Source organism: Sturnira hondurensis, unplaced genomic scaffold (assembly GCF_014824575.4).
Source record: "Sturnira hondurensis isolate 20B ecotype Veracruz unplaced genomic scaffold, ASM1482457v3 Scaffold0000059, whole genome shotgun sequence".
Taxonomy (NCBI): Eukaryota; Metazoa; Chordata; class Mammalia; order Chiroptera; family Phyllostomidae; genus Sturnira; species Sturnira hondurensis.
Window position 1 is genome coordinate 108919 of NW_028072690.1, and position 26440 is coordinate 135358.

The 26440-nt window shown below is 42.6% G+C and overlaps 1 protein-coding gene and 1 pseudogene across 5 annotated transcripts; one reads left to right on the forward strand and one right to left on the reverse strand.

Annotated features, from left to right (window-relative positions):
• Positions 1 to 4436: 4436 nt before the first annotated feature.
• ZNF3 (zinc finger protein 3) lies at positions 4437 to 14722 on the reverse strand. 5 transcript variants are annotated; one of them, XM_037045152.1, is made up of 6 exons: positions 14595 to 14722; positions 13165 to 13276; positions 10685 to 10821; positions 8783 to 8874; positions 8372 to 8498; positions 4437 to 6720 (listed from the first exon to the last, which is right to left on the reverse strand). In XM_037045152.1, exons 3-6 carry the CDS (start codon positions 10737 to 10739, stop codon positions 5654 to 5656), a joined length of 1341 nt encoding a protein of 446 aa, XP_036901047.1. In that variant the 5' UTR covers positions 10740 to 10821; positions 13165 to 13276; positions 14595 to 14722; the 3' UTR covers positions 4437 to 5653. The 5 variants fall into 5 exon arrangements, with proteins under 5 accessions (XP_036901047.1, XP_036900953.1, XP_036900906.1 ...); XM_037045058.1 differs by lacking the exon at positions 14595 to 14722 and adding an exon at positions 14426 to 14542 and having other exon boundaries at positions 13184 to 13276; XM_037045011.1 differs by lacking the exon at positions 14595 to 14722 and adding an exon at positions 14426 to 14542.
• A 7857-nt stretch (positions 14723 to 22579) lies between these two features.
• LOC118987461 (60S ribosomal protein L35a-like) lies at positions 22580 to 23071 on the forward strand (annotated as a pseudogene).
• The last annotated feature ends 3369 nt before the right edge of the window (positions 23072 to 26440 follow it).

Consider the following 26440-nt stretch of genomic DNA (forward strand, 5'->3'; position numbering starts at 1 on the left):
TCAGGGCTGACATTGCTTTTGCTAATATGACTGATAACATCCTTGGAAACCTTGCCCCATCCCTCTCATTTCACAGATAAGGCAAAACCAAAAGCTAACAGTAGAAGGCAGAAGCTTACAAGGAGGCAGAATTCGGCTCAACTTCCAGCAATCAGAATGCTCAACAGTGTAACAGCTACTTCTATGTGGTGCAACAATGAGCTGTGAAAATGCTACAATAGAGAATGGTTATCTGTTGAGGCCACTGTTGAAAGTTTCTGCAGGGAGAGGGAGGTTGAAAATGGTTTCTCACGTCCTCTTGGACTCTGATTTTTATTGATTGGGTGTGAGGAGCTGGAACAAGATATGAATACACTGTGAGGGAACAAAATCATGGGCATGAATGTTGGGAATGAGTTGGGCCTGGTTATTTTCTCTTATTTGATGTGACAAAGATTCTTTGCTTGACCAAATCTTACTCGGGCTTCTGAACCTTCTCCTAGGTCCATCTGTGCACTTCCTTGTAAAATCTAGTTTTAGCAAGAACCCTGCTAAACCACTTAAGCATGAGGCCCCCATCTTCTACCATCGCTCTGTAGCAATGTCTAATCACCCTTGCCTGTCCTTAGCAAAAGTCCTGTTAGGTCAGTTTAACCCAAACCCCTCTTACTCCTGAATGTTTCCTCTTAGAAAATTTTCATCCACTAACCCCGACCCTGCTCCTTGGCTATAAATTCCCACTTGGTCATGCTGAATTCAGGATTGGGCCCAGTTCTCACTGAGGTCTCTTTTCACTTACTGCAATTTGTTCCAAATAAAGTCTGTTTTTACTGCTGTAATGACTGCCAGCTCTGGTTTGTCACACATCTAGTTTTTAGATGTGTGAAGAGGAGCACTAAGACATAATATTGGGGAAAATTGATAGCTATTTTAAGACACAACAGTGACTAGAGAGTGATTTGTTTTTGCAGCCCAGTTGTTTTTGCAGCCCAGTGGCTTGTTTTGGCCCAAAGAGGCCAAAAACCTCTTTTGGCTTCTCTGGACTGTTTATCATCTACATGCCAGAGATAACGCTCTGCTCCTTCTGCTTCTGTAACTGCCTCCTGCTTTCATGCCAGAAGTAAGGGTCCGAAGGATGGGCCCTCCCCTGCTCTATAAAAATAACTGCTCCCCCCGCTGCCCAGTGCCCAGAATTTGGAGACTGACTCCTCTGGGTCCGTGCATGCACGTAAAATAAACTTGCACTCCGTACACCCGAAAGCGGCTGAGTTGTTTTCTGTAACAATAAGGGAATACAGAGATATGAAAGCCAGCCCAAGGAAAGCTTTGACTACATACAGCTAAGGAGTTTGAATTGTATTCTATGAAAAAAGAAGCCACTGAAACTTTTGATAAAGAAGTGACAAGATGGGTATACTGCTTTGGGGAGAGAGTGATTTATGTGAGAAAGTAAAGGTATCAATCCAGGCCCTAGCCAAATAGCTTGGTTACAATGTCATCCTGATAGGCCAAGATTATGGGTTTGATCCCTGGTCAGGATACATGTAAGAATCAACCAATGAATGCATAAATAAGTGGACCAACAAATCCATGTTTCTCTCTCTAAAAATAAATAAATAAAAAATAAAGACATCAATTCATTAGGACAGTGATTTTCAATTGCTGCACTATAAAATTTTTTTAAACATGCAGTACTTGACTATTTAGTCAGGGGCACTGACCTCTTTTCCCTTAGATTGTCAAATTAATTTTTTTTAAAATGACATCCTGGCTGGTGTGGCTCAGTGGATCGAGAGCCAGCCTGCGAACCAAAGGGTCACTTGGTTCAATTTGCAGTTAAGGCACACACCTGAGTTTCCAGCCAGGTCCCCAATAGGAGGGTGCATGAGAAGCAATCACACATTGATCTTTCTCTCCCTCTTTCTCCCTCCCTTCCTCTCCCTCTAAAAATAAATAAAATCTTTTTAAAAGTCCAAAAAAATTATATGGTACTTTTTTGGACTATAAGATGCACCCCCCCCCACAATTTGGGAAGGATAATGGTTGTTAATGCTGCTGTTGAGTTCTGTTTACGTTTACATTGGTGAAATATGTTATTTGTTATTAAATATTTTTACCAGTTTCTGCTTCAAAAAAATTTTTCCCTATTTTCCTTCTCTAAAACCTAAGTGCATCTCATGGCCTGAAAAACACAGATCAGTAAAATATATATTTGTCAGATCAGTAAAATATATATTTTTTGGTGTGCCACAGGATTTTAGTAATTAGTTTATTTGTGCCATTAGATGAAATGGGTTGAAAATTGCTTCACTAGGAGACTATCTAATCCAGGGGGGAGTATGAAAGATTTGAACTCTAGGGTTAACAGCAATGGAAATGAAGAGTAAGAACTATGGAGATTGTAGAGTCATAACTGACAGGACAAGATCATTGCCTAGATGAGGTTCCCTTTACAGGTACCTTCCCATTTCACATCTAAGCCATCTAGCCTCTGGCTCAGCTTCTCACCAAGTGGACAAATCCTGATCTCATTGGCCTATCTCACCAGGCAAGTTCAACTGCTTCATCTGTAAAATGGGGTTATACTAACACCTACCTTACTGCAGGTTGTAGCAAGGGTTAAATAATATATGAAAAACACTTGTAAAGGGGCCAGAGTATATGCTACTGTTATTAACATCATTTGGAAACCCCACCTCCTCCATAATCTCAACTTTGAAACTTTCCCCTCTAACCACTCTTTCCATTCTATGCTTCCTAAATTGGCCCAGGACTTGATGCTGGTTAGATATGAGGATAAAAATAATTTTAAAAACTCAGTTGTGACTCTGACACATTTGCAGAAATTTTGAGGGGGCAGTTTATGGGAAAGGCATACCTGGTTTGAAACATGTAATTTGAAACTTTTAATCCTCACCAGAGGACATATTATTGCTTTTTTTTAAAGGGTTTTTTTTTTTTTTTGAAGGTTTTATTTTTAGACAGAGGGGAAGGGAGGGAGAAAGAGGGAAACATTGATGTGTGGTTGCCGCTTTTGCACTCTCCACTGGGGACCCGGCCTGCAACCCAGGTATGTGCCCTGACTGGGAACCAAACCGTGATCGTCTAGTTCACAGGCCCGCGCTCAATCCACTGAGCCACACCAGCCAGGATATTATTGCTTTTTTGGAGAGAAAGAGAAATATTGATTGCCTCTTGTATGCAGCTTGACGGGGACGGGACCAAATCCATAACCCAGGCATATGTCCTGACCAGGAATTGAACCCGCAAACTTTCAGTTTATGGGACAACACTCCAACTGAGTTACACCAGCCAGGGCCATTTGAAACTTTTTTAAAGATCCAAGTGCAAATGTCCTACAAACTGGAGACACAAGACTAGAGCTTGGGAGAGATCGGTGCCACACATGCAGATTTAATACTTGCATAGATGGTGGAGGCCTTGGAAGTAGATGGATTCTAAGGATAATGGCAAAGACACAAACGGGTACTATGCACATTAAGAAATGCTGTTACAGATTGAGGAATCATGGTGGGGATATGAATAATCAGGAGACTCAGGTGAATAAAAATGTTATGAGTTTCAAAGATCTTTTCAAAAACTTTTTTTCATGTAATGGTCCGTCTCAGGTCACACTGAGATGTTATGAAAGACTGACAGCCATGAAGTCTTGTGTGCAGGTAGGGGAGGTGAAGTCCTCACCATCTAGGTAAAGGGGCTGACCCCTGCTGTTCAGTGGTCTTTCCCCAGAGCTTCACATTAAGTGGCCACCCCAAACTGTCCTAACTGTAAGCTCTTCTTAATTACCACGTATTAACTAAGACATAGCTCAAGTTTATCTTCTAGGAATTTTTCCCTTTTCAGGGTAGTTTAAGCTCTATCCCCCAAAATAATTTTATTGGATTTGGGGCTTAGAAATCTGCATTACTAACAAGCAGTTTAGACTCTAATATGGATAGTTCAGTCTACACTCTGAGAAACAATTTGCAATTATGTACAGATGTCAGGGAAGAGCCCAAGTGATGAGTTTCATTACAGCTTTAAGAAATTAAAAACACAATTAGGTGATCACAATGTGATCCAAATTTTTTCAGAGGCTAGAGCTCCAGACATATCCTCTTTTCCACTAGACTTTCATCTCTACCTTCTCCATGACTGTAACATCCTCCCACCAAGAGCCAAACTAAGAAACCAAAATATGCCCATTGCTACTCAATATCCAAGTATATGCTTGTCTGGAACCCCAAACTCAGTAACACCTTTCTAGTTTTAGTTGTTGGTTTTAAGTACAATATCACACTGAATATGCAGCACAAAAACTCTACACGAGGGTGTAAAGGTGGGAGCGATTGTGTAAATGATTGAATAGTCTGGGGCAGTATCTAGAGGAATACAATGGGAGTCTTGAGGGAAAGAGGTGCCATGTTTGTGACTGAGAGAAATGGTTGGTTGTAAAAAAAATTTTGCGATTAATTTTTAATGATTCCATTTACAATCACTGGTGTTTCCTATTTAAACTAAAATAAACTTTGCTCCTGCACAAAAACACACTCAATTTCTCCTGAAAATCTATTCTGTTTAATAGTGCACTTCATTTATGCTACAGGATGAGCAAGATTGGGAAAACATAATCAAAGGTCACCCCTTCAAGCTGGGAAAACTTAGGAGCTCCATCCTAACGCAGCAGGAGCCCTACCACCAGGCTCTGGTCAGAGCCTTCCTTCTCTAGGTTTTGCAGTGTGAATTCATACTCTGCTGTTGAAGTCAGAGGTGGGGGCAGGAGAGGCTGGCTACTCAGGTTAGGTGTCACAGATCATAGGTGACACAGGGCAGGGCAAGCTGGTTAAGTGAGCTCCTTAACAGCATCCTTAGTCACTAGGGGTTTGGATTAAATCACTCCTTTCTATCACAGGAGTGGTAAGAGGAGGAAGCAGAGGCAATTTAAACGCTTTTGATCCACTTCCTCATGTTAGATTCACTGATTAGATGGATTTCCCAATTAGTCATACCACAAGGCATGAAAGGGGTTCTCCAATAAAAATGCCAGACAGCTCTTGGAAACTTGGTCTTGCTGCTCCAAGTCATAAAGGATAGTCACCATAGAAAACTTCTCTTGACCACCCCACCCCTTTTCCCTCAAATAAACCCCTCAGCACCAAATTTTCTTATCAAAAATTAAAGCTGGATTAGGAACAAGGGCTTTCAAATACAGCCTCCTTTTCCCTTTCTTAGAAAGGAACAGAACCCAAAACATTCTTGCCACTGCCTTCTATGCTGACTGTACTGACTCCCACTAGAGGAATCCTTAGAATTTTCCTACTGTGCTTCCATCCCCACCTTAGTAAGAAAGGCTCCCTTGGTGTGAGAAATATTGTCTAGTGCAAAATCCCTTCCATAGTGAAGGTGATTTGTCCCAGAGCTTCCCTCTATTCCCAACAATTAATCTGCTACTTGCCTCATTTTTCAAGGCTGGTACCATTCCCTGGGAAACTGACTAGGTTGCTAATCACTGTGCCAGAATGATTTGCCCATTGAATTGAATGAATTGACCCCATTCTCTAAAGTGAAATGTTTGCATCAGAAGGGACACATTCTAGGCTGTTCATACTCTTGTAGCAAGGCAGGAACTCTTTAGACTCAGAGGAAGTGAGAAAAACAGGTGTGTGGCTCTCTTTCATGTAGACTCTCTGATATTTAATTCAGTAACTCTGAGAGAACTTTTACTCATTCCCATTACGTTCAAAGGCTTCTCTCCAGTGTGAATTCTCTGATGGCGAACAAGAGCTGAACTATACCTAAAGGCTTTCCCACACTCACTACATTCATAGGGATTCTCCCCTGTGTGGATTCTTTGATGCTGAATAAGGCCTGAACTATAAGTAAACTTCCCTCCACATTCCATACATTCATAGGGCTTCTCTCCAGTGTGGATTCTCTGGTGCTGATAGAGGTGTGAGCTCTGGCTGAAAGCCTTCCCACACTCATTACATTCATAGGGCTTCTCTCCAGTGTGGATTCTCTGGTGATGAATGAGGGTGGAGCTCCTACTGAAGGCCTTCCCACATTCGTTACAAGCATACGGTTTCTCGCCAGTGTGGATTCTCTGATGATGAGTAAGGGTAGAGCTCCAGCTAAAGGTTTTCCCACACTCATTACATTCATAAGGTTTCTCTCCAGTATGGATCCTTCGATGCAGAATGAGAGCAGAGCTACAACTGAAGGTCTTCCCACAATCATTACATTCATAAGGTTTCTCTCCAGTGTGGATTCTTTGATGCTGAATCAGATGTGAGCTCTGGCTGAAGGCCTTCCCACATTCACTACATTCATAGGGCTTTTCCCCAGTGTGGATTCTCTGATGTTGAATGAGGTCTGAAGTTCGATTAAAGCTCTTGCTACATTCATCACACTTATGGGGTCTATGTCCCACAGCAAGTCTCTGATGTGGAATAAGGTTGGAACTCACAGTGAAGCTGTTCCCCAAATCATTATATTTCTGACTTCTCTCTCCCATTGGGGTTAGCTTTTCCTCAACTGTCACTTTACCAAAATCTTGTATCTTCTTACTCAGTCTTTTTCCAGAGGAGTTCCCCAGCTGCCTCTTTAGATTGACTTCTTTTTCATACGCTTCTTCAAGCTTAAGACCCTGAGAAATATCCTTTTGGAATCTTCCCAATAGCACCCCATGTGATCCTGTATCTTCAGAAATTTCTTGATCATGCTCAGTTCTGGTCTCACCATCTGGCATAATACAAAATACAAACATCACTTGTTCCTTGTGGAAGAAAGAATCAAAACCAGAGGACAGCATAATCACGTGCATGCCTCTTATCTGCCCAGGCTATGTGTGGCTAAGGCAGAATAAGAGAAGAGGAAATAGGGAAGGAGAAAGGCAGGAAGCAAAACTGAGAAAACAGCTGGAAGTAGAAAAAATTGGATTGTAAGGGCAGGGTGGATCAGGTAGGGTCAGGGAACCAAGAATAAAAGAAGAAGGGCATGTTCAATGAAGTGACAAAGTCCTCAGACAGGTTAAAGACTGTAGATATAATTTGGGAGATGATGACTACCAGAACTGTTTAAGAAAAGCAGGGAGGGTGATGAGAAACAGTAGCAGAGCACGAAGGAGCACCAAGTTGAGGTCACTGGTGATCCTCTACAGCCCTAGGCGAAAAGAACACTCATGTTTGTAGCTGTGCCACATGTGCCAAATGCATGGAAAGAGGCAAGAGACAGAGTTAGTCCATCTCTGGGCCCTAAGCCTAGCAGGGTCACAACACGCTATGATGTGATGGTATGTAAACAATTTCCATATGTGACTTCTTTATTTTCACTGTCCTGGGATTTTAAAAGGGAACTTCAAGCATAGAGGACAAATATAAAAGGTCTAGATGTTAGCATTTTTTTCAGTTTGTCAATATTTTAGAAGTAAATATAGGGCAATGAGTATTAGGAACAGAAATAGCTGTTTCTCCTTCACTTGAACAGGCACCTCTCAGAACTTCTCTCTTCTCAATTCCCCTCAAACCCAGAACTCTTGGCTCCTCCTCAGACCAGAGATCATGTCAAAATACAGGAATGGGAATCCTGCACATGGGGGAAAGACACAGGACAAGGTTTATCCTGTTCATATCAAGCAGTCACAGAGCTCAATCCCAGACCCAGGACCCGCCAAGGTCAAAAAGGAAATGTCGGGGAGCTTTCAAACGGAGTTAGAAAGACCCTCTGGCATTGCCAAAGAACATGTTCTCACAGTTAAAGGTAAGAGACAAGGAATTAACAGTCTACAGGCTAAAGGTTAAAAAGGGAATTGTTCCCTATAACAAGTTAAAATGCCTTAAGAATAGCAGTTGCACTACACCATGAACAAAGCAACAAGTCCCTTGAGGTAGCCCAACAGAGAAGGGGAAGAGATGGAGTTCCAGAATGTTCACTTGGGCACACAGCAGTACCTCACATGTTCTGGGATCCCAATATGCTAATCTTTTGGAAAAGTCTCTGGATTGTATATTAAATTCTAAGAATAACATGGGAAAAAAAGTACCATACTTGGACTTCAAAAACCAGAGGTAGAGTTCCACCACTCACCAGCTGTAGGAGCGTGTGTAAAGCATTTCAGATCTGACCTCTCTTTCCTCAACTATAAAATGAGGAGGATAATTCTAGCTCCCTCAAATACTGTGTTACTGTGAGCATTAAATGAGAGAATATATATGAAACCTTGCTATAAACTATAAGTTACTATGCAAATGGGAGTTACTATTATTATTATTATTACAATTTTCTGAGACTAAGGCAATCCTTCCTTAATTATTTTCTCCAACTCAATTGTTACTAGCCAACAAGGAAGCAAAGAAATGCCGAGAGTTTTATTGAGAAAGTGTTAACTCCTTACCCAGTGAGAACACATTCCCATAGTTCTCCAGCATCACATCTCTGTAGAGATTTCTCTGAGCAGGCTCCAAACGCTTCCACTCCTTCCGGATAAAGTACACAGCTACATCCTCAAATGTCACCAACTCCTGAAACAACATGTTCCTACATGCAATTTCAGGGTGAGGACTGGCAGCACCAAAAAAATAATCGGGGATGGGGTTAAATAAAGCAAATTTGGGAAACTGAGGAAAGGAGATTAGGGTGGAGAGAGGTGAGAGTCCAAGAAAGAAAGCAAGGTCCATTACTGAGTAGGAAAAGACCACAGTCCTGATGGAGGGAATCATGGTTGGAACACTGAACTGGGATGGTGCTGAACCAAAATGTCCACAAAATGGAAAAGAAAAAGAGGATAAGGGGAACCAGAGCTCACCTGGGACTTGGCCTTTAGGAGTGCGGCTGCCAACATCTCATCCCCCAGACCTTCCTTGTTGGAAAATGCAGGAACTTTTGAGGAAGGAAGAGCTGGGGACATTAAAGGGTTTATGAGTAAGTCTGCTACTGTCTGGCCTCTCAACCTACAGGGAACTCAGAGGGTCCTGGGACCACATAGGACCTATTCCCTCTGACAATTTTAAGTTCACTTCCTCTGTAGCTATGAAAGGTGCTTATAATAGGCACATTCAGTGTGGGCCCATTCTAAAGAGAGATGTCTAAAACTATGTTGAATCTTGTTCTCTACTCTGCCCCTGTTCCCTTTCTTTCTATCCAGTCACTCTACTCTCAATGAAATGTGCCCAGTCTGTTGTTAGTGATGAGTGTGTTCTTGTTCCTTCTCCCAGGCTTGGCCAGAAACAAAGGCTGTCCTGCTCATATTCCTTCCATCATTCTCCACAGCTCTGAACTCAAACTACTGTATGAAGTTCTCTTAGACCAGAGGAAAACTAGGAGCTTCACCCCAACCCCGACTAAAGACATAACACTCATAGCTGTTCTTCATCCCCAGATCAAATGTACAAATCTCAACACTGTAGGTGTTTCCTGTTTCTGTACTTAATCATCTTTCTCTCCTTCCCCTTCCCCCCCTCCTTTCTTTCCTTCGGTTTTCTTACGACCCCTGGCTGGGGGGGAATGGCTGGATCATATGGGTACATAAGTTTAACATTTTAAAAAATGATGAACTGTTTTCCAAAGTATTTGTCTAATTTTACATTTCCACCAGCACTATATAAGAGTTCTAGTTCCTCTGAATCCTTGCCAACATTTGGTATGGTATATCTTTTATTTCATTATTATTATTTTAAAAAAGATTTTATTTACCCACTTTTAGAGAGAGGGGAAGGGAAGGAGAAAGAAAGGGAGAGAAACATCAATGTGTGGTTGCCTCTTGTGTGACTCCTACTGGGACCTGGCTCACAACCCAGGCATATGCCCTGAATGGGAATCGAACCAGTGACCCTTTGGTTTGCAGGCTGACGCTCAATCCACTGAGCTATACCAGCCAGGGTTTAGCCAATCTAATGTATGTTCAGTGGTATCTCACCATTGTTTTGAATTACATTTGAACAACATCAAACATCTTTTCATGTGCTTATTGAGTGTTTGTATATCTTTTTTTGTGAAGTGTTTATTTAAATGTTTCCATTTTAAGAAGTGGGTTGTCTTCCAGAGTTGCAAGAGTTTTTCTGTAATCTGAATACAAGTCCTTATCAGTTAGCTGTATTGCCCAGATTTTTTCCTAATCACCTACCTTTTCTGTAATTTTTAGGTTAACGTATTTATTCCATAGAGACTTGAAATCCCTAGATACTAGATTCTACCGAATCACTAGACAAAAAAGGTTCTTAAATGCTTTTTCTCCTAAGCAAGGGAAGAATAACCAATAGAAATGAAACTGGCTCTAGTCATGAAAGTGGTCTATGGAAGCAAAATACTAATACTTTCATGGCTTCCTACCTAATTTTTTAAACTTTTTAAATTTTATCTTTTGCCTGTGACCTACAAAACAATTCCCAAGAGTGTCCTCTAAGCACATGGTCCTAAAGAGCAAAAACCAGGACTATGAACTTGGCTGTCAATGAGCCCCTGAAAAATGGAATTTGGTGAGTGTCCCCGTTTTCTTAATCCTGCACAAGGAACCCACAGGCCCTAAAAGTGCCTCAGCTATAAAACCTATCAAGCTGTATGTTAACCCACACTCAGCTGTGAGTCATTGAATGGCAAGAACTATGTCTTAATCATGTCTGTATTCTAGCAATTTGCCTAGTTTCTGAGATTTCAAGAGATGACTGTTGAATAGCTGAATAAATGAATGAATGAATCCCCCATTCCTTACCACTCTCAAGCAGGGCCTGAGGTTCCTGAGATGCGTGATCAGCCTGAGTTTCCATGGGTAAGGCCAGAAGTACCTATCTCTGGTCTCCTATATACAGATTCAGCCAGAAGCAGGTTTTGAATGAGAATAAGGAAGCACTGCAAAAATGAAAGTTCAAGATTCATATTTAAAAAAAAACAACTCACTAGCATTTTAGTTAGTACCCAAGAACAATGAGAGGAAATGCAGTCACGGGGATTGGTCTCTAAGACCCTGGTAAATATATATACTCCATTCCCTATAATGGGGTTACATGAGGATCACTAAAAGGGCCGAAGTTCCTCAACAATACCCCACTTTTGGCTACCCATATACACCGAGGGACATTTTTAACAAGAAAAAACAGAGAATAGCAGTGCCAAATAATAATGTTAATAGAACAAAATAGTAAATAACTATCAAAATGAAAAATATCAAAGTGAAAAAGAGAGTGCACACATAGACTGTAAAATATGTATATATGCACCATACCAACTTTGAAGAATATTTGGGTCCTGGCTGGTGTGGCTCAAATATTCAGCGCTCAGTGGATTGAGGGCTGGCCTGAGAATCAAAATGTCATCAGTTCGATTCCCAATCAGGGCACATGCCTGGGTTTTAGGCCAGGTCTCCAGCTGGGGGACTGCAAGAGACAACCAATTGATCTTTCTTTCACTCGTTGATGTTTCTCTCCCTCTCTTTCCCCCTCCCTTCTTTTCTCTAAAAATAAATAAATAAAATCTTTTAAAAAATTGGGATCATGGAGAAAGATATTTATTTATAGAGAAAAACGACCCTCATAAACATTAGAATTGGTAGGAGAAAAAAAACTTACTAGGTTTCTAGCTGTTACATTAAATTTAGGTGTTATCCTTAGAGAAGAAGGAGCCATGCAATTAGCACCCAAATAATAGAGACTAGAGATGCTGACTGAGTTCCATGTCTCTCATTTTAAAAACCTGCGGAGACAACCCCAGTCTCACAGAGCTAGGGCAAACAGCTCTATTAAATTAAATAAGATAAATTCATCCTTCTTTCCTTCTAAAATTGTTTTCTCCTCCCTGTCCCAGTCAAAGGTGGGATATTGTGGAGGAACTTGGGCCCTTCTGTGGTCCTTGTGAGTCTCATGACAGGGACTAGGTATATACATTCACCTGGATCTGAAAGACTAGTACCAGCTGCTATGTATCCTCTCACTGAGAAGGTGGCAGCCCACTTTCTTTTTATCTCCCTTTTCTCCTAATACATTGCCTTAGATCAGAATCTAAGTCCCTGAAGCAGGGACAAATACTTTTTAAAAAGCACAAGATTACTAATTACTTTGTTTTTACCCCTATTGATGTCCCCACTTCCTAAATGCTACAAATCAACAGAGATCTGTTTTCTGTGGTTCTAGTGAATAAAACAAACATCAACACCTAGACTAAGGTTTGGATCTCAAACAGCAGTTTCCACTTCACTGAACATTATGGCAAGAATCAACAGATCTAGAATAGATGCAGCAGCCACCAGAGCACCCTTACACTTAGGCATGAGCAAAGGAAAAAAACCCCTGGATTTTGTCTACCTCCCTCTCTCCATCTGTTTATTTGCTCATATAACAAACATCTGTTGAGTGCCAACTATATTGCAAGGCACTACTAAAAGGAGTAAAAAACCAGGAATGCAAATGGTATTTGCTTCATCATCACAGACTGTTGTATTCACATGAGACATAAAAAGGGGAGGGGCCTAGTCTGAGAGTTCAGAGAACTCTAGTCTTTGGGCAACAGGAGGGTATAAAATGCTCACCACCACCACCATTACACAGTGAAAAGCACTGAATCAGACATGAGCCAGGCCCACCAGCTGAAGGTGAGCAACATACCCTCTTGCCACCATCACTCTCCCAGCTGGGTCCCTTTGAACCAGGGGTCCCCAACCTTTAGAACTGTTAGGAAACAGGTCACACAGCAGGAGGTGAGCTTGAATGTAATGTGTGTGAATCATCCTCAAAACATCCCCAGCTACCTGGTCCATGGAAAAATTGCCTTCCACAAAATCAGTCCTGGGTGCCAAAAAGGTTGAAGACCATAGCCAGCCATCTCTTTGTTCCTATCAACATCTTTACAATTTCTAGGACTGTTTATAAGCAGACACCCCCAACAAATCAGCTCTCAGTCTAAACTGTCCTTGGAAAGGAAAATCAGACTTTGATTTTCAGGGGAAAAAAGGAATGCTCTCTCCTCACAGCTGGGTTAACCAAAGCTGTAACTCAAAGGCATATTGTTGAGAACAAGTACCCAGTGTCTGGATCAGTAAACAATGTTTCTCATAGAAAGAAAACTCTCCATTGTGCTCCCACAGCTTCAGGGGCAGGCTGGGCCCTTCCCCTGCTCTAATGCCAACCCCTCTCCCTCATGCAGCTTCTGGGGACTGAGAAAAATGACCTGGTAATGAAAACAACTCATGGAAAGCTTTACCTGCTGGATCCTTTCCTACCTTTTTTAGAGTTATCTTGAGAAGGCCAAAGTAGCACTTAGGGGGAGATTCTGTCCAAGTTCCCAGGAATTCTGACTTTAGTTGATGCCAATGCTGTATGATTAAGGGGAAAAAACAAAAAGGAATTTAAAATACATGTAAACTTCACTTCTAATCTAGATATTTATAGATAAGGGGAAAAAGAGATGTATGCTAACAAATACCAATTAAGACCGTAACAACTGGTACTTGTGTTGCATCCTGAAGAAAGCTGAAAGGGACTGCAAGTTCTCCAGGTCACACTCTCATTCCATGTTAAGATTCCTTCTCAAGTTGCTAACAATGTCGGCTTACTTGCTAGATACTCTCAATACTTCAGCAAGGAGTCTGTTCCATTGCTGCATAGTTCAGCCACCGGGAGACGGTAAACCGAAAATCCATCCCTTTGGACCAGAGACCTAAAAACCTATGGAGTTTCAACGACAGAATCTTCTCCCACACAACTGTCCAAAACCAAATGATGCCCTCTCTCCACAAACTTCTCTTTTGGGGGATAAATAACTATAATTTCTCTAACAGTCCATAGATTAGCAGGTTCATCATCCTGCTAATCCTCTGGTACAGTGTAAACATGCCCTTCAGAGGGTAAACACCGGGTCAATGTTCAATCCCACCACAAAACCGGATCAAATCAGGGATCAATACAGTTGCAAATGGAATACAAACAGTCGTACCACTCCCCATAAACGACTCGATTTACTGGGCACCAGTGGATTATTCCTGTAACTGAGTTTGCACTTCTTCCCAGACATAGGTCTAACCGCGTACACTTCGAAGAACTCATTCTCTCACCCTAAACACCCAGGTAAATAAAAACAAACCTCCTCTCCTACCGTGGATGCGAGTAACTGTGTGAACCTCAGCTAAAAGCGTCTCGGAGAACTACCAAGTTACGGTGGCTGTCATCAATTGTTTCAAGGGGAGGGATCCTTCCTCAGCCACAGTGGAACTTTTAAGCGCTCTTGCTGGGAGCCGACTCACAAAACCAGAACCGCAGCCCCTTTCTCTCTCCCACGCAGGTAAAGGAGCGTCCCTGGAAAAACGAAGTCCGGGACCCGCTGCAAGGGAGCGAGCGGCGCCTTCAGCACCCTGCTCCAGGAGGACCTGGGGTCCCCCACGGGCCGCAGCAGCACGGACACCACCCCCTTCCCGGGTGATCACAGACTCCGTCTCACCGCGAGCCCCGAGTGCGGCCGGACTCACCCTAGGGGCAGGGACGGAAGACTTGAGGGGCCCGGGCACGGACCAGGCTCCGTTGGACACTGTCACAGACCCACACACCAGGGACAGAACAAAGAACGGAAGCTCCCTCCGTTTCGCTTCCGGGTCGGTCCCCTTTTTTTTTCTTTTGCCACTCAACCCGCGCCCGTACCCCTACCCCGTGCGCCGCTCCCACCTGCTCTCTCTAGGAAAATGGGAGGTCTCCGCCTCTCGGTGGTTTACTGACTCCTGGTCACGGTCGCAAGGCACTGGCGCAGGGCCCAAACGCTGGCGGGACAGCTGGGCCTCCCGCCCCCGTCCAGCCGCGCCCCCTGCTGGCCGGGCGGGTTGGGATCCCACTCACCTCCGTCTCAGGGCGCATGCTCAGGCGCCACTAGCCCGAGACTGGGCGCGGAAGGGGGCGCAGAAGGGGGCTCGGGAGGGCATGGGAGAAACACGGTCGACTGGCTCTGGCTACACGCTCTATCTCCTGCGTGGCAGCCAATGGCGGAGGAAATCGCTCAGTGCGTGAGCGACCCGGCCTTTAGCCGAGCTGTAGTAGTAGACTTTGGAAGGATTCATCAATATAAAAAACTCAGCCTTATTTTAACTTTCCAAATAAACTAAGTTCATGCTTCCAAGGTTTTCTGTTGGTATTATCCGGGACCAGGGCAGGCGGCTGCAAAATATCGAACAACACTATATTGATTATTTTTATTTAAAGTTACTTTAAAAACTAGCAACGCAAGAAGAACGCTCTGAGCTCTCTGCATCCTCCTGAAATCGGGAGAATAATCTCCCTTGTGAAAAGTGCCCTTCTTGCTCCAAGGGAGAAAGACACCCTGGAATTAGGGAATCCAGGAGTGGGGCTCGAGGGTAGAAGCTTAAGGTAAAAACCTTGTTACTAATTTACTACCCCAATCCAGACTTAGTTTAGATTAGATTCCTCACCAACGAGCGTCCAGACCTGTCCTGTTGGTTCTTCACAAACTTATTGTTTGTCTAAAAGTATGAAAAGTTGGCAGGTCTGTCAATTCTCTGAGTATCATCTATGCTCTCCCATGCCCACATTTTAAACTGGTTTTTCTCATGTTAATCTGGCCTGTGTTAATTTTATTATTAGTCCAGTTGTAAGAACTCAACAAGGGTAGCAGGAAGACTATCCCCCTCCCCAACAGTGTCATGTAAAATTTCCCCCTTAAATCACTAAAATCTCAAGAATACATTCCAGCCCGTCAGAGAATTCAGGTGAGGACAAATTTGTACAAGGGATGAGAGAGAAAAACATGGGGCACTAACTGGTAAAAAAAAAAAGGTGGGGCGGGGGGAGAACCTATTGGTGTGATGAATGTATGAAATGAGCAAGGTTTAGTGGTTCACTCATCTTTACTTGCTTTTATGCCTTCACTGATGAAATCCCATTCTTACAGATTATATACAAAACAAACTCTTCTGATCTCCTGAGTAACAAGAGCCCTCTTGATCCCCCTTAGATCTCTGTCTTGCATTTGATCTCAACTTTTACTTTATCCAATATTTAGTGTACAGCCTCTTGGCTCTGCGAATGCAACAGATCTTCCTCTCAGTGACTTCAGTCTAAGGACAATAATTTGAATAGCCAATGCCAGTGAAATGTGGTATGTGCTAAGAAAAGGTGATCAAGAGCAGGGCTCTGTGAGGAGGTTAGACTTCCAGAAGTGATGCAGTCTTTTTTATTCTTGTTTTAGGGAGGCAGCAAAAGCAATACTCAGAGACTAATTCCGTTGTTGCCCGTGATTTAGTTAGTACAGGTTTGCTGTGGAAATTATAATTTCACAAGCCAATAGCATCTCTGAATTAATTTTTCTTCTTTGGGGTTTATTTAAGGAAAAGTATGGTTTATCTTGCACAGTTTCTCACTGTCTGGAGTTTCTTGTCTTCCTGCATTGTCCTTAGATCTAGACCAGATGGTAGAAAAGTTTATTTACTTTTTTCTTTTAAATTACATTTTATTTACTATGCTGTTACAGTTTTTCCCCCTTTGCTCCCCTCCACCCAACACCCCCACTCCCTCAGGCAATCCTCACACCTTTGTTCATGTCGATGAGTCATTCGTGTAAGTTCTTTGGCTACTCCATTTCCTGTTTTGTGGATATTCTATGACTACCAATTTGTACTTCTATATCCCCTCACCTCTTTGCCCATTTCCTCATAACCCCCTTCCATCTGCCAACCCTGAAAACACTCTCCATATCCATGATTCTGTCTCTGTTCTTCTTGTTGACTTAGTTTGTTTTTTAGATTCTATTGTTAATAAGTATGTATTTATTGCCATTTTATTGTTCATAGTATTGCTCTTTTTCTTAAATAAGTTCCTTTAACATTTCATACAGTAATGGCTTGGTTATGGTGAACTCCTTTAGTTTTTTCTGGTCTGGGAAGCTCTTTATCTGACCTTTAATTCTAAATGATAGCTTTGCTGGGTAGAGCAATCTTGGCTGTAGGTCCCTGCTTTTCATGACTTTGACTATTTCTTGCCAATCCCTTGTAGCCTGAAAAGTGTCTTTTGAAAAGTCACCTAACAACTGTATGGGAACTCCCCTATAGGTAATTAACTGCTTTTTGCTTGCTGCTTTTTTTTTTTTAAGATTTTATTTCTTTATCTTTAGATGGGAAGGGAAGGAGAGAAGGAGAGAAATATCAGTGTATGGTTGCTTCTGGTGTATCCTCTGCTGGGAACTGGCCTGCAACCCAGACATGTGCCCTGACTGGGAATCGAACCGCGATCGTGTGGTTCGCAGGCCCGCGCTCAATCCACTGAGCTACACCAGCCAGGACTTGCTTGCTGCTTTTAAGATTCTCTGTTTATCTTTAACCTTTGGCATTTTAATTATGCTGTGTCTTGAAGTGGGCCTCTTTGCATCCATCTTGTTTGGGACTCTCTGTGCATCCTGGACTTGCATGTCTATTTCCTTCACCAAATTAGGGAAGTTTTCTTTCATTATTTTTTTCAAACAGATTTCAAATTTCTTGCTTTTCTCTTCTCTTTCTGGCATCCCTATGATGCGAATGTTGGAACACTTAAAGTTGTCCCAAAGGCTCCTTTCACTATCCTCATTTTTTTTGGATTCTTTTTCTTCTTGTTGTTCTGATTGGTTATTTTTTGTTTCCTTATGTCACATATCATTGCTTTTATTCTTGGCTTCATCCACTCTACTGTTGATTCTCTCTAAATTGTTGTTTATTTCCATGAGTATATCCTTCATGTTTGCCTGGTCTTTTTTATGCTGGTGAGGTACTCACTAAGTTCCTTGAGCATCCTTATATCCAGTGTTTTGAATTGTGCAGTTGATAAATTGCTCATCTCCATTTTGATCTGTTCTTTCATTTGGGCCACGTTTCTTTGTTTCCTCATTTCAGCAGTCTCCTTGTGTTTGTTTCTATGTATTAGGTCAGAGCTGCTATGACTCCTTATATTGGTAGTGTGGTGTAATGTAGTAGGCGTTCTGTAGGGTAGAGTGGCACAGCCTCCCCTATCACCCACTCTGGGTACTCAAGGTGTGCTCTCTTTGTGGTGTGAGTACACCCTCCTCTTGTAGTTCAGTCTTGATTGCTGTTGACAGGTTAATGGGAGGGATTTACCCAGTCCATTCAGTTGGAAGGACTGGTTATGACCACTTACCACCCACCTCCACCCTCTGTGGAGGATCAGCTATGCAGAGGCAGGGTGGTTGTGTTCCGACATGGTCTGTATCTGTCCACTGGGTGCACAGGCTCTGGGCTTTCCTGGTTGGTGCAGGCCAAGGTCAGCCCTCACCTGTGTTCTGCCTGGAGCCACCTAGCATGATCTACAAAGCAGTATGCAGATGGCTGCTGCTTGTGCTGGGCTTGGAATTTCCCAGGAAAAGCCAAACTGTGATCCAAAGCTGGATGCTGCTAGGGCTGGGGGCTCAATGAGGCTGGTTGTTGCTTGTTTGAGAGGCTTTAGAAAGATATGAAGCCTGAACAGAGACCAACCAGTCACATGGAAAAGACACTGGTAACAGCTTGGGTGGGCTGTGAGTTGGGTAGGGCAGAGCCTCAGGGATTCCCCAGGGTGGAACAAACCATGTGAGCCAGGTTGATGGAGTCTTAGATATGGCTTCCACCTGCCAGCTCTGTCATTCTGTGGGGAGAGGGTTCAGAAAAGGAACAATGGCCTTTGCCCTCATTTCTGTCTGGGAGAAAACTGTCCCCCAGCTCTTACCCTGGTGCTAGATATTTCAGTTCCTCCCTGTACGCCACAAGTGCCTTTCAAGCTGCTACTCCGGTGCTGGAGCTCAGAGGGAGTGAGTATGAGTACTGTATTTTTACAACTATAAGACACAGAGGACCATAAGACGCACCTAGGTTTTAGAAGAAGAAAATAGGAAAAAATTTTGAAGCAAAAAATGTGGTAAAATAACCTGTGACCCTGCTCCACCACCATCCCACCCTTCCCCACAGCAAGCCAGGTAAGCTACATTCGGACTATAAGGTGCACCCATATTGTCTTCCTGGATTTGGGGAGAAAACAGTGCATCTTATAGTCCAAAAAATACAGTATTTGAATGATTCAGAAGTCTTTTGAGGATGATGCAATGAGTGATTGGCAGATTCATCACAACAATGTGCCCACTCATGCATCACATCTCAGGCAGACTTTTTGGTGAAACATCAAATCACCCAGGTGACTCAGCTCTCTTACAGCCCAAATTTGGCACCCCAAAACTTCTGGCTTTTCCCAAAACTAAAACCACCTTTGAAAGGGAAAAGATTTCAGACCATCAATCAGATTCAGGAATATACAATGGGGCAGCTGATGACTACTGGGAGAACTGTGTGAGGTCCCAAGGTGCCTACATTGAAGGGGACTGAGGCATCATTGTCCTATGTACAATGTTTCTTGTATCTTGTATCTTCTTCAATAAATGTCTCTATTTTTCATATTACATGGTTGTATAACTTCTGGACAGATTATACATATGTGTGTGTGTGTGTATATACATATATATGACTTTTATCTCAATATAAATGAGTTGTACACTTAGGATTTATGCACAAAAACCTCTTGAATCTGCCCACATAAAATAAAATTTTAGCCCTGGCTAGTGTGAGTCAATGGATTGAGTGTCAGCCTGCAGACCAAAAGGTCACTGACTCAATTATCAGTCAGGACGCACGCCTGGGTTGCCAGCCAGGTCCCCAGTGGGGGTGCACGAGAGGCAACCACAAGTTGATGTTTCCCTCTCTTTCTGTTGAATCTGCCAATCACTCATTGCATCATCCTCAAAAGACTTCTAAATCATCCAAATAGTCTCTGGAGGAGACTATTCAAGTGGAGGAATTTTCAAGTGTAAAGCAAAATTTGATACAGATTCATTGTTCTACTCGCTCAGTCATTTTGAATGTGATGGCCATACAGTGCACAAGCTCACTCAGTGGCATCTGCCATCCCCACTGACTAGCACAGTAATGTTGTCGTTGTTCATGCATGTGCATTCCACTCCACTCTCCTTGGCTGTCAAGTTACAACAATGCCATGCAAACCATTTTTGTTATATTAACATGGCTGGACTTTTTCCAGCCATTGGAAAATATATNTGGTCTGTAAAGGAGTTGAGTCACCTGGATGATTTAATGTTTCACCAAAAAGTCTGCCTGAGATGTGATGCATGAGTGGGCACATTGTTGTGATGAATCTGCCAATCACTCATTGCATCATCCTCAAAAGACTTCTAAATCATCCAAATAGTCTCTGTGGAGGAATTTTCAAGTGTAAAGCAAAATTTGATACAGATTCATTGTTCTACTCGCTCAGTCATTTTGAATGTGATGGCCATACAGTGCACAAGCTCACTCAGTGGCATCTGCCATCCCCACTGACTAGCACAGTAATGTTGTCGTTGTTCATGCATGTGCATTCCACTCCACTCTCCTTGGCTGTCAAGTTACAACAATGCCATGCAAACCATTTTTGTTATATTAACATGGCTGGACTTTTTCCAGCCATTGGAAAATATATGTATAGACAGACTATATATATAAAATATCCTGCCTAAGTGACCCTAAGAGATTTTTCTAAATTGTCATAGTTTGGTTGAGAAAATTTTTATAGGAATTACAAAAAATCCTTCATAGGAATTACAAAAAGGAAAACTTTCATCAAGGCCATGAAAGACAAGGAGAGATTAAGGAAATATGAAAGGCTGGAGGTAACAGGACATCACTCTAAACTGCAATGAGGATTCTGGTCCGAAACAGGACATCAGTACAAAACTGGTGAATTAGCAATAGCATCTGTAGCCCCAGTGATCTGCTGGACTCATTGAAACCCATCCACAGCACTGAAATCATGTCCACATTGCTCCTGTGACCTAAGAGAGATTTTTTAATACAATTTATTCAAGTAGAATATATGAGACACCAAACTTGCTGTTTGGGCCATTTTTAGTATATTTTATTGATTATACTGTTACATTTGTCCCATCATTTTCTCCCCATTACTCCCCTTTGCCCTTATCCCACCTTCCATCAGTATTTCCCCCACCTCAGGGGTATGTCCATGGCTCGTACTCGTAAGTTCTTCAGCTTCTCCATTCTTCTTACTATTCTTAACCCATTCCTCCCCTGCATCTATTTTGTACCTGTTATTTATGCTTCTCATTCCCTGTACCTTTTCCTGGATTCTTCCCTCCCCCTCCCCACTGATATTCCTCCTTGTGATCTCTCCTTCTGTGATTCTGTTCCTGTTCTAGTTGTTTGCTTAGTTTTTGTTTTCATTTTTTTAGGTTCAGTTGTTCATAGTTGTGAGTTTGTTGTCATTTTGCAATTCAGATATTTAATTATTTTCTTTTTCTTACATAAGTCCCTTTAGCATTTTATATAGTAAGGCCTTGGTGATGATGAGGTTTTTTAACTTTAACTCATCTGGGAGGCACTTTACCTGCCCTTCCACTCTAAATAATAACTTTGCTGGATAGAGCAATCTTGGATGTAGTTCCTTGCTTTTCATAACTTTGAACCCTTCTTTCCAGCCCCTTCTTGCCTGTAAGGTTTCTTTTGAGATATCAACTGAGAGTCTTATGGAAACTCTTATGTAGAAACTCTTCTCTTGCTGCTTTTAAGATTCTCTCCTTATTGTTAATCCTGGGTAATTTATTTTTGTTTTATTTTTTAAAGATTTTTTATCATTGTCCTATTACAGTTGTCCCAATTTTCCCCCTTTGCCCTTCTCCACCCAACCCCCCCACACTCCCACAGTGAATTCTCACACTGTTGTCTATGTCCATGCCTCATTCATACATGCTCTTTTACTAGACCATTTCCCTTCTTTCCACCAATCTTGGGTAATTTAATCATGAAATGTCTTGGTGTATTTCTCTTCAGATCCAACTTCTTTGGGACTCTCTTAGCTTCCTAGACTTGCATGTCTATTTCCTTTGCCAGATTGGGAAATTTCTCCTTCGTTATTTCACAAAGAAGTTTTCTATTTCTTGCTCTTCTTCTCCTTCTGGCACCACTATGATCTGGGTGTTTGGATATTTAAAGTTGTCCCAGAGGTTCCTAAGCCTCTCCTCATCTTTTTGAATTCCTGTTTTTCTTTCTGTTCTGGCTGAATGTTTATTTCTTGCTTGTGCTCCAAATCATTGATTTGAGTCCCAGTTTCTTTCCCTTCACTGTTTGTTCCCTATATATTTTTCTTTATTTCACTTTGTATAGCCTTCACTTCTTCCTTTATTTTGCAATCACACACTCAATCATTTCTATGAACATCCTGATCACTAGTGTTTTGAACTCTGCATCTGATAGGCTATCTATCTCCTTGTCACTTACTTCTTTTTCTGGAGTTTGATCTGTTCTTTCATTTGAGCTATCTTACTTTGTCTCACTCTTATTCAATGGCCAGAGAATAAAGAAGCGGGAGTCAGACTCACAAATCAACTTCTCCTTCTAGAGAAGTCTGGGGGTGATTATTATGGTGGCAACATAATGGGGGGAGGGATATGCATTAGTTTACAGGTTGGTCTTTTTCCTGAATTGGAGTGCTACTCCTTTTCTTTCCTTATATGATCAGAGTGGGATCTGTCCTGGCACCAGCAGATGTGTCTTTTGGCATGCTAATGTATTACAGTCAATATATACTGAAATTCATCTTGAAGCCTGTGGAGCCTGCCGGGAACAGGACTTCAGCAAGGACAAATATGTCTGGAAGGCTATGCTCCAAGGCCATTTTTGCCAGCTATAAATGGGGTATCTGGAACCAGAGGGAGCACATAGCTCTTCTTAAAATTGAAAATGTGTATGCTTCAGATGAAACTGTTTCTGTCTAGGCAAGAGATGTGCTTATGTGTACAAAGCAAAGAACAACACAGTGACTCCTGGTGATAAACCAAACAAGCCAGAGTAATCGGGAGGAAGGTAACTCATGCTCATGGATATGGTGGTATGGTGCATGCTAAATTCCAAAGCAACCTTCCTGCTAAGGCCATTGGACACAGAATCCATGTAATGCTGTACCCTCAAGGACTTAAACATATTGAAAAGTAAATAACAGTCCTGACTGGTGTGGGTCAGTTGGTTGGGGGTCCTCTGGCAAAGCAAAGGATTCCCAGTTGGGGCACATGTTTGGATTGTGGGTTCGGTCCCTGGTCAAGATACAAAGGAGAGCCAACTGATGAATGTTTCTCTCACATGTCGATGGTTCTCTTCTTTTTAAAAATATACTTTATTGATTATGCCATTACAGTTGTCCTATTCCCCCCTTCATTCCCCTCCACCCTGCACACCCCTCCCCCATCATTCCCCCTCCTTTAGCTTATGTCCATGTGTCACAAGTTCTTTAGATTCTGTATTTCCCATAGTATTCTTGCCCTCCTCCCATCTATTTTCTACCCACCATCTATGCTACTTATTCTTTGTACCTTCTCCCCCCTTCTCCTTCCCCCGACTCCCCTGTTGCTAACCCTCCATGTGATCTCCATTTCTATGGTTCCACTCCCCATCTAGCTGTCTTGGTTTGCTTTTGTTTTAGTTGTGGTTGTTAATAACTGTGAGTTTGCTGTCCTTTCACTGTTCATATTTTTCATCTTCTTTTTCTTATATAAGTCCCTTTAGCATTTTGTATAATAAGGGCTTGGTGATGATGAACTCCTCGAATTTGACCTTATCTGAGAAGCACTTTATCTGTCCTTTCATTCTAAATGAAAGCTTTGCTGAATAGAGTAATCCTCGGATGTAGGCATTTGGATTTCATGACTTGGAATATTTCTTCCCTGCCCCTTCTTGCCTGTAAGGTCTCTTTTGAGAAATCAGCTGACAGTCTGATGGGAACTCCTTTGTAGGTAACTGTCTCCTTATCTCTTGCTGCTTCTAGGATTCTCTCCTTCATTTTAATCTTGGGTAATGTAATTATGATGTGCCTTGGTGTGTTCCTTCTTGGGTCCAACTTCTTTGGGACTCTCTGAGCTGCCTGGATTTCCTGGAAGTCTATTTCCTTTGCCAGACTGGGGGAGTTCTCCTGTATTATTTGTTCAAATAAATTTTCCACTGTGGCTGTTCCTTTTCCCCTTCTGGTACCCCTATAATTCAGATGTTGGAATGTTTAAAGATGTCCTGGAGGTTCCTAAGCCTCTCCTCATTTTTTTGAATGCTTGTTTCTTCATTCTTTTCTGTTTGGTCATTTTTTTCTTCCTTCTGGTCCACTCTCTTGATTTGAGTCCCAGTTTCCTTTCTATCACTATTGGTTTCCTGTGCATTTCCCTTCATTTCAATTAGTTTAGCCTTCATTTGTTCCTCTAACTTGTGACTAAAACCAACCAGTTCTGTGAGCATCCTGATCACCAGTATTTTGAACTGTGCATCTGAAAGGTTGGCTATTTCTTGGTCACTTAGAATTATAGGCTCTGGGGCTTTGAGCTGTTTTTGAGCCATGTTTTGGTTTGTTCGCACCTGTTGTGTATGAGGGACGGAGCCTTAGGTGTTCACCAGGGTGGGGCTACCCAGTCGCTGTTTTGTGATGCTGTACATGGGGGCGGGGTCAGAGAGGGGAAAAAAATGGTGCTTTGCTTCGCTCTCTCTCAGATTTCTGTCCCCTCTGCAGCTTCCCACAAGCAAATTGGGCCCTTCTGGTGCTGGTTCCCAGGTGTGTGGGCTTGTGTACCCTCCAGGACCCTGTGGGTCTCTCCAACGAACTCTCTGTGAGCCTGGGAGCCTCTCCTGGCACCTCAACCCTGAAAGTCTTTCCAATTGGTGCTTTCAGGCTCTAATTCCCATCACTGGGGCACTGGCCTAAGAGGTCTGTCTCACTGTTCGCTCCTTCGCTTGGTGTATCTGCACACGAATGTGTGACTCCAGTCAGCCTGCTGCCCTGCGCCCTCACTGGGTCCGCCTGTTGTCACCCCACGCCTGGGATCCACCAACCGCCGCAGCCTATGCTCCTGGGTCAGTCCAACCTAATGATCTTTCCAGTCCAAACCCGCTCCGCAGCAGACTCAACCCCTCTTACCTGTCTGGCTGAATGGTTCGTTGTTGTTGGAATTCCGTACAGTTTAATTTTTTGTGTTTTGGCTGCATTTTTGTTACTAAAACTTTGTTGTTTTTAAACTTAGTTGTGCGAGGAGGCACAGTGTTTCCACCTACGCCTCCATCTTGGCTGGAAGTCCTATTTTTTTGGTTCTCTTTTTCTTTTTCTCCCTCCCTTCCTTTGCCATAAGATAAGTAAATAAAATATATTTTAAAGGGTTAAAAAAGAACTTCTGGCCAAGATGGAGGCATAGGTAGACATACTGTGCCTCCTCACACAACCAAAATAAGGACAACAACAATTTCAAAACAAAAAAAACAACCAGTACTGACAGAAAAATTGAACTGTATAGAAGTCCAACAACCAAGGAGTTAAAAGTAGACACATTCATCTAGAGGGGTAGGAGGGGCGGAGTTGCAGAGCCGGGACTGAGAGGGCTCATGGCAGGGCGACTGGTGGACCTTGGGCACACAAAGTAGCAGCTGGCGGACCCAGCGAGGCGGCAGATTGTAAAGGGGTGCCACGTGTCTGGTCCCACATTTGTGTGCAGATAAACCAGGCAAAACTTGGGAGTGAGACAGACCAAACAACCCAGGATCCCAGTATGGGGAAATAAAGCCTCAAAACACTGATTGCAAACACCTGTGGGGGTTGAGGTTCCAAAGGAAACTCCCAGCCTCACAGGAGAGTTTGTTGGAGAGACCCACAGGGTCTCAGGATGTACACAAATGCACCCACACAGGAATCAGCACCAGAAGGGCCCAATTTGCTTGCAGGAAGTGGGGGAAGTGACTGAAATCTGGCAGAGAGCAGAGCAAGAGCCATTGTTCTCTCTCAGACCCCTGCCCTACAAACAGCACCAGGACATGGTGTTGTGGATTGCCCCGCCCTGGTGAACACCTGAGGCTCTGCCCCTCACTACATAACAGGTGCAACTAGACAAAAAAAAAATGGCCCAAATGAAAAAACAAATCAAAGTTCCAGAAAAAATACAACTAAGTGACAAAGAGATAGCTAACCTATCAGATGCATGGTTCAAAGCACTGGTGATCAGGATGCTCACAGAACTGGTTGAATTTGGTCACAAATTAGACAAAAAAAAATGAAGTCTACGCTAAGTGAAATAAAAGAAGATGCATAGGGAACCAATAGTGATGGAAAGAAAACTGGGACTCAAATCAATGGAGTGGACCAGAAGGAAGAAAGGAACATCCAATCAGAAAAGAATGAAGAAATGAGAATTCAAAAAAAAAATGAGGAGAGGCCTAGGAACCTCCAGGACATCTTTAAACATTACAACATCCAAATTATAGGGGTACCAGAAGGAGAAGAGGAAGAGCAACAAGTGGAAAAGTTATTTGAACAAATAATAAAGGAGAACTTCCCCAGTCTGGCAAAAGAAATAGACTTCCAGGAAGTCCAGGAAACTCAAAGAGTCCCAAAGAAGGTGGACCAAAGGAGAAACACACCAAGGCACATCATGATTACATTAGCCA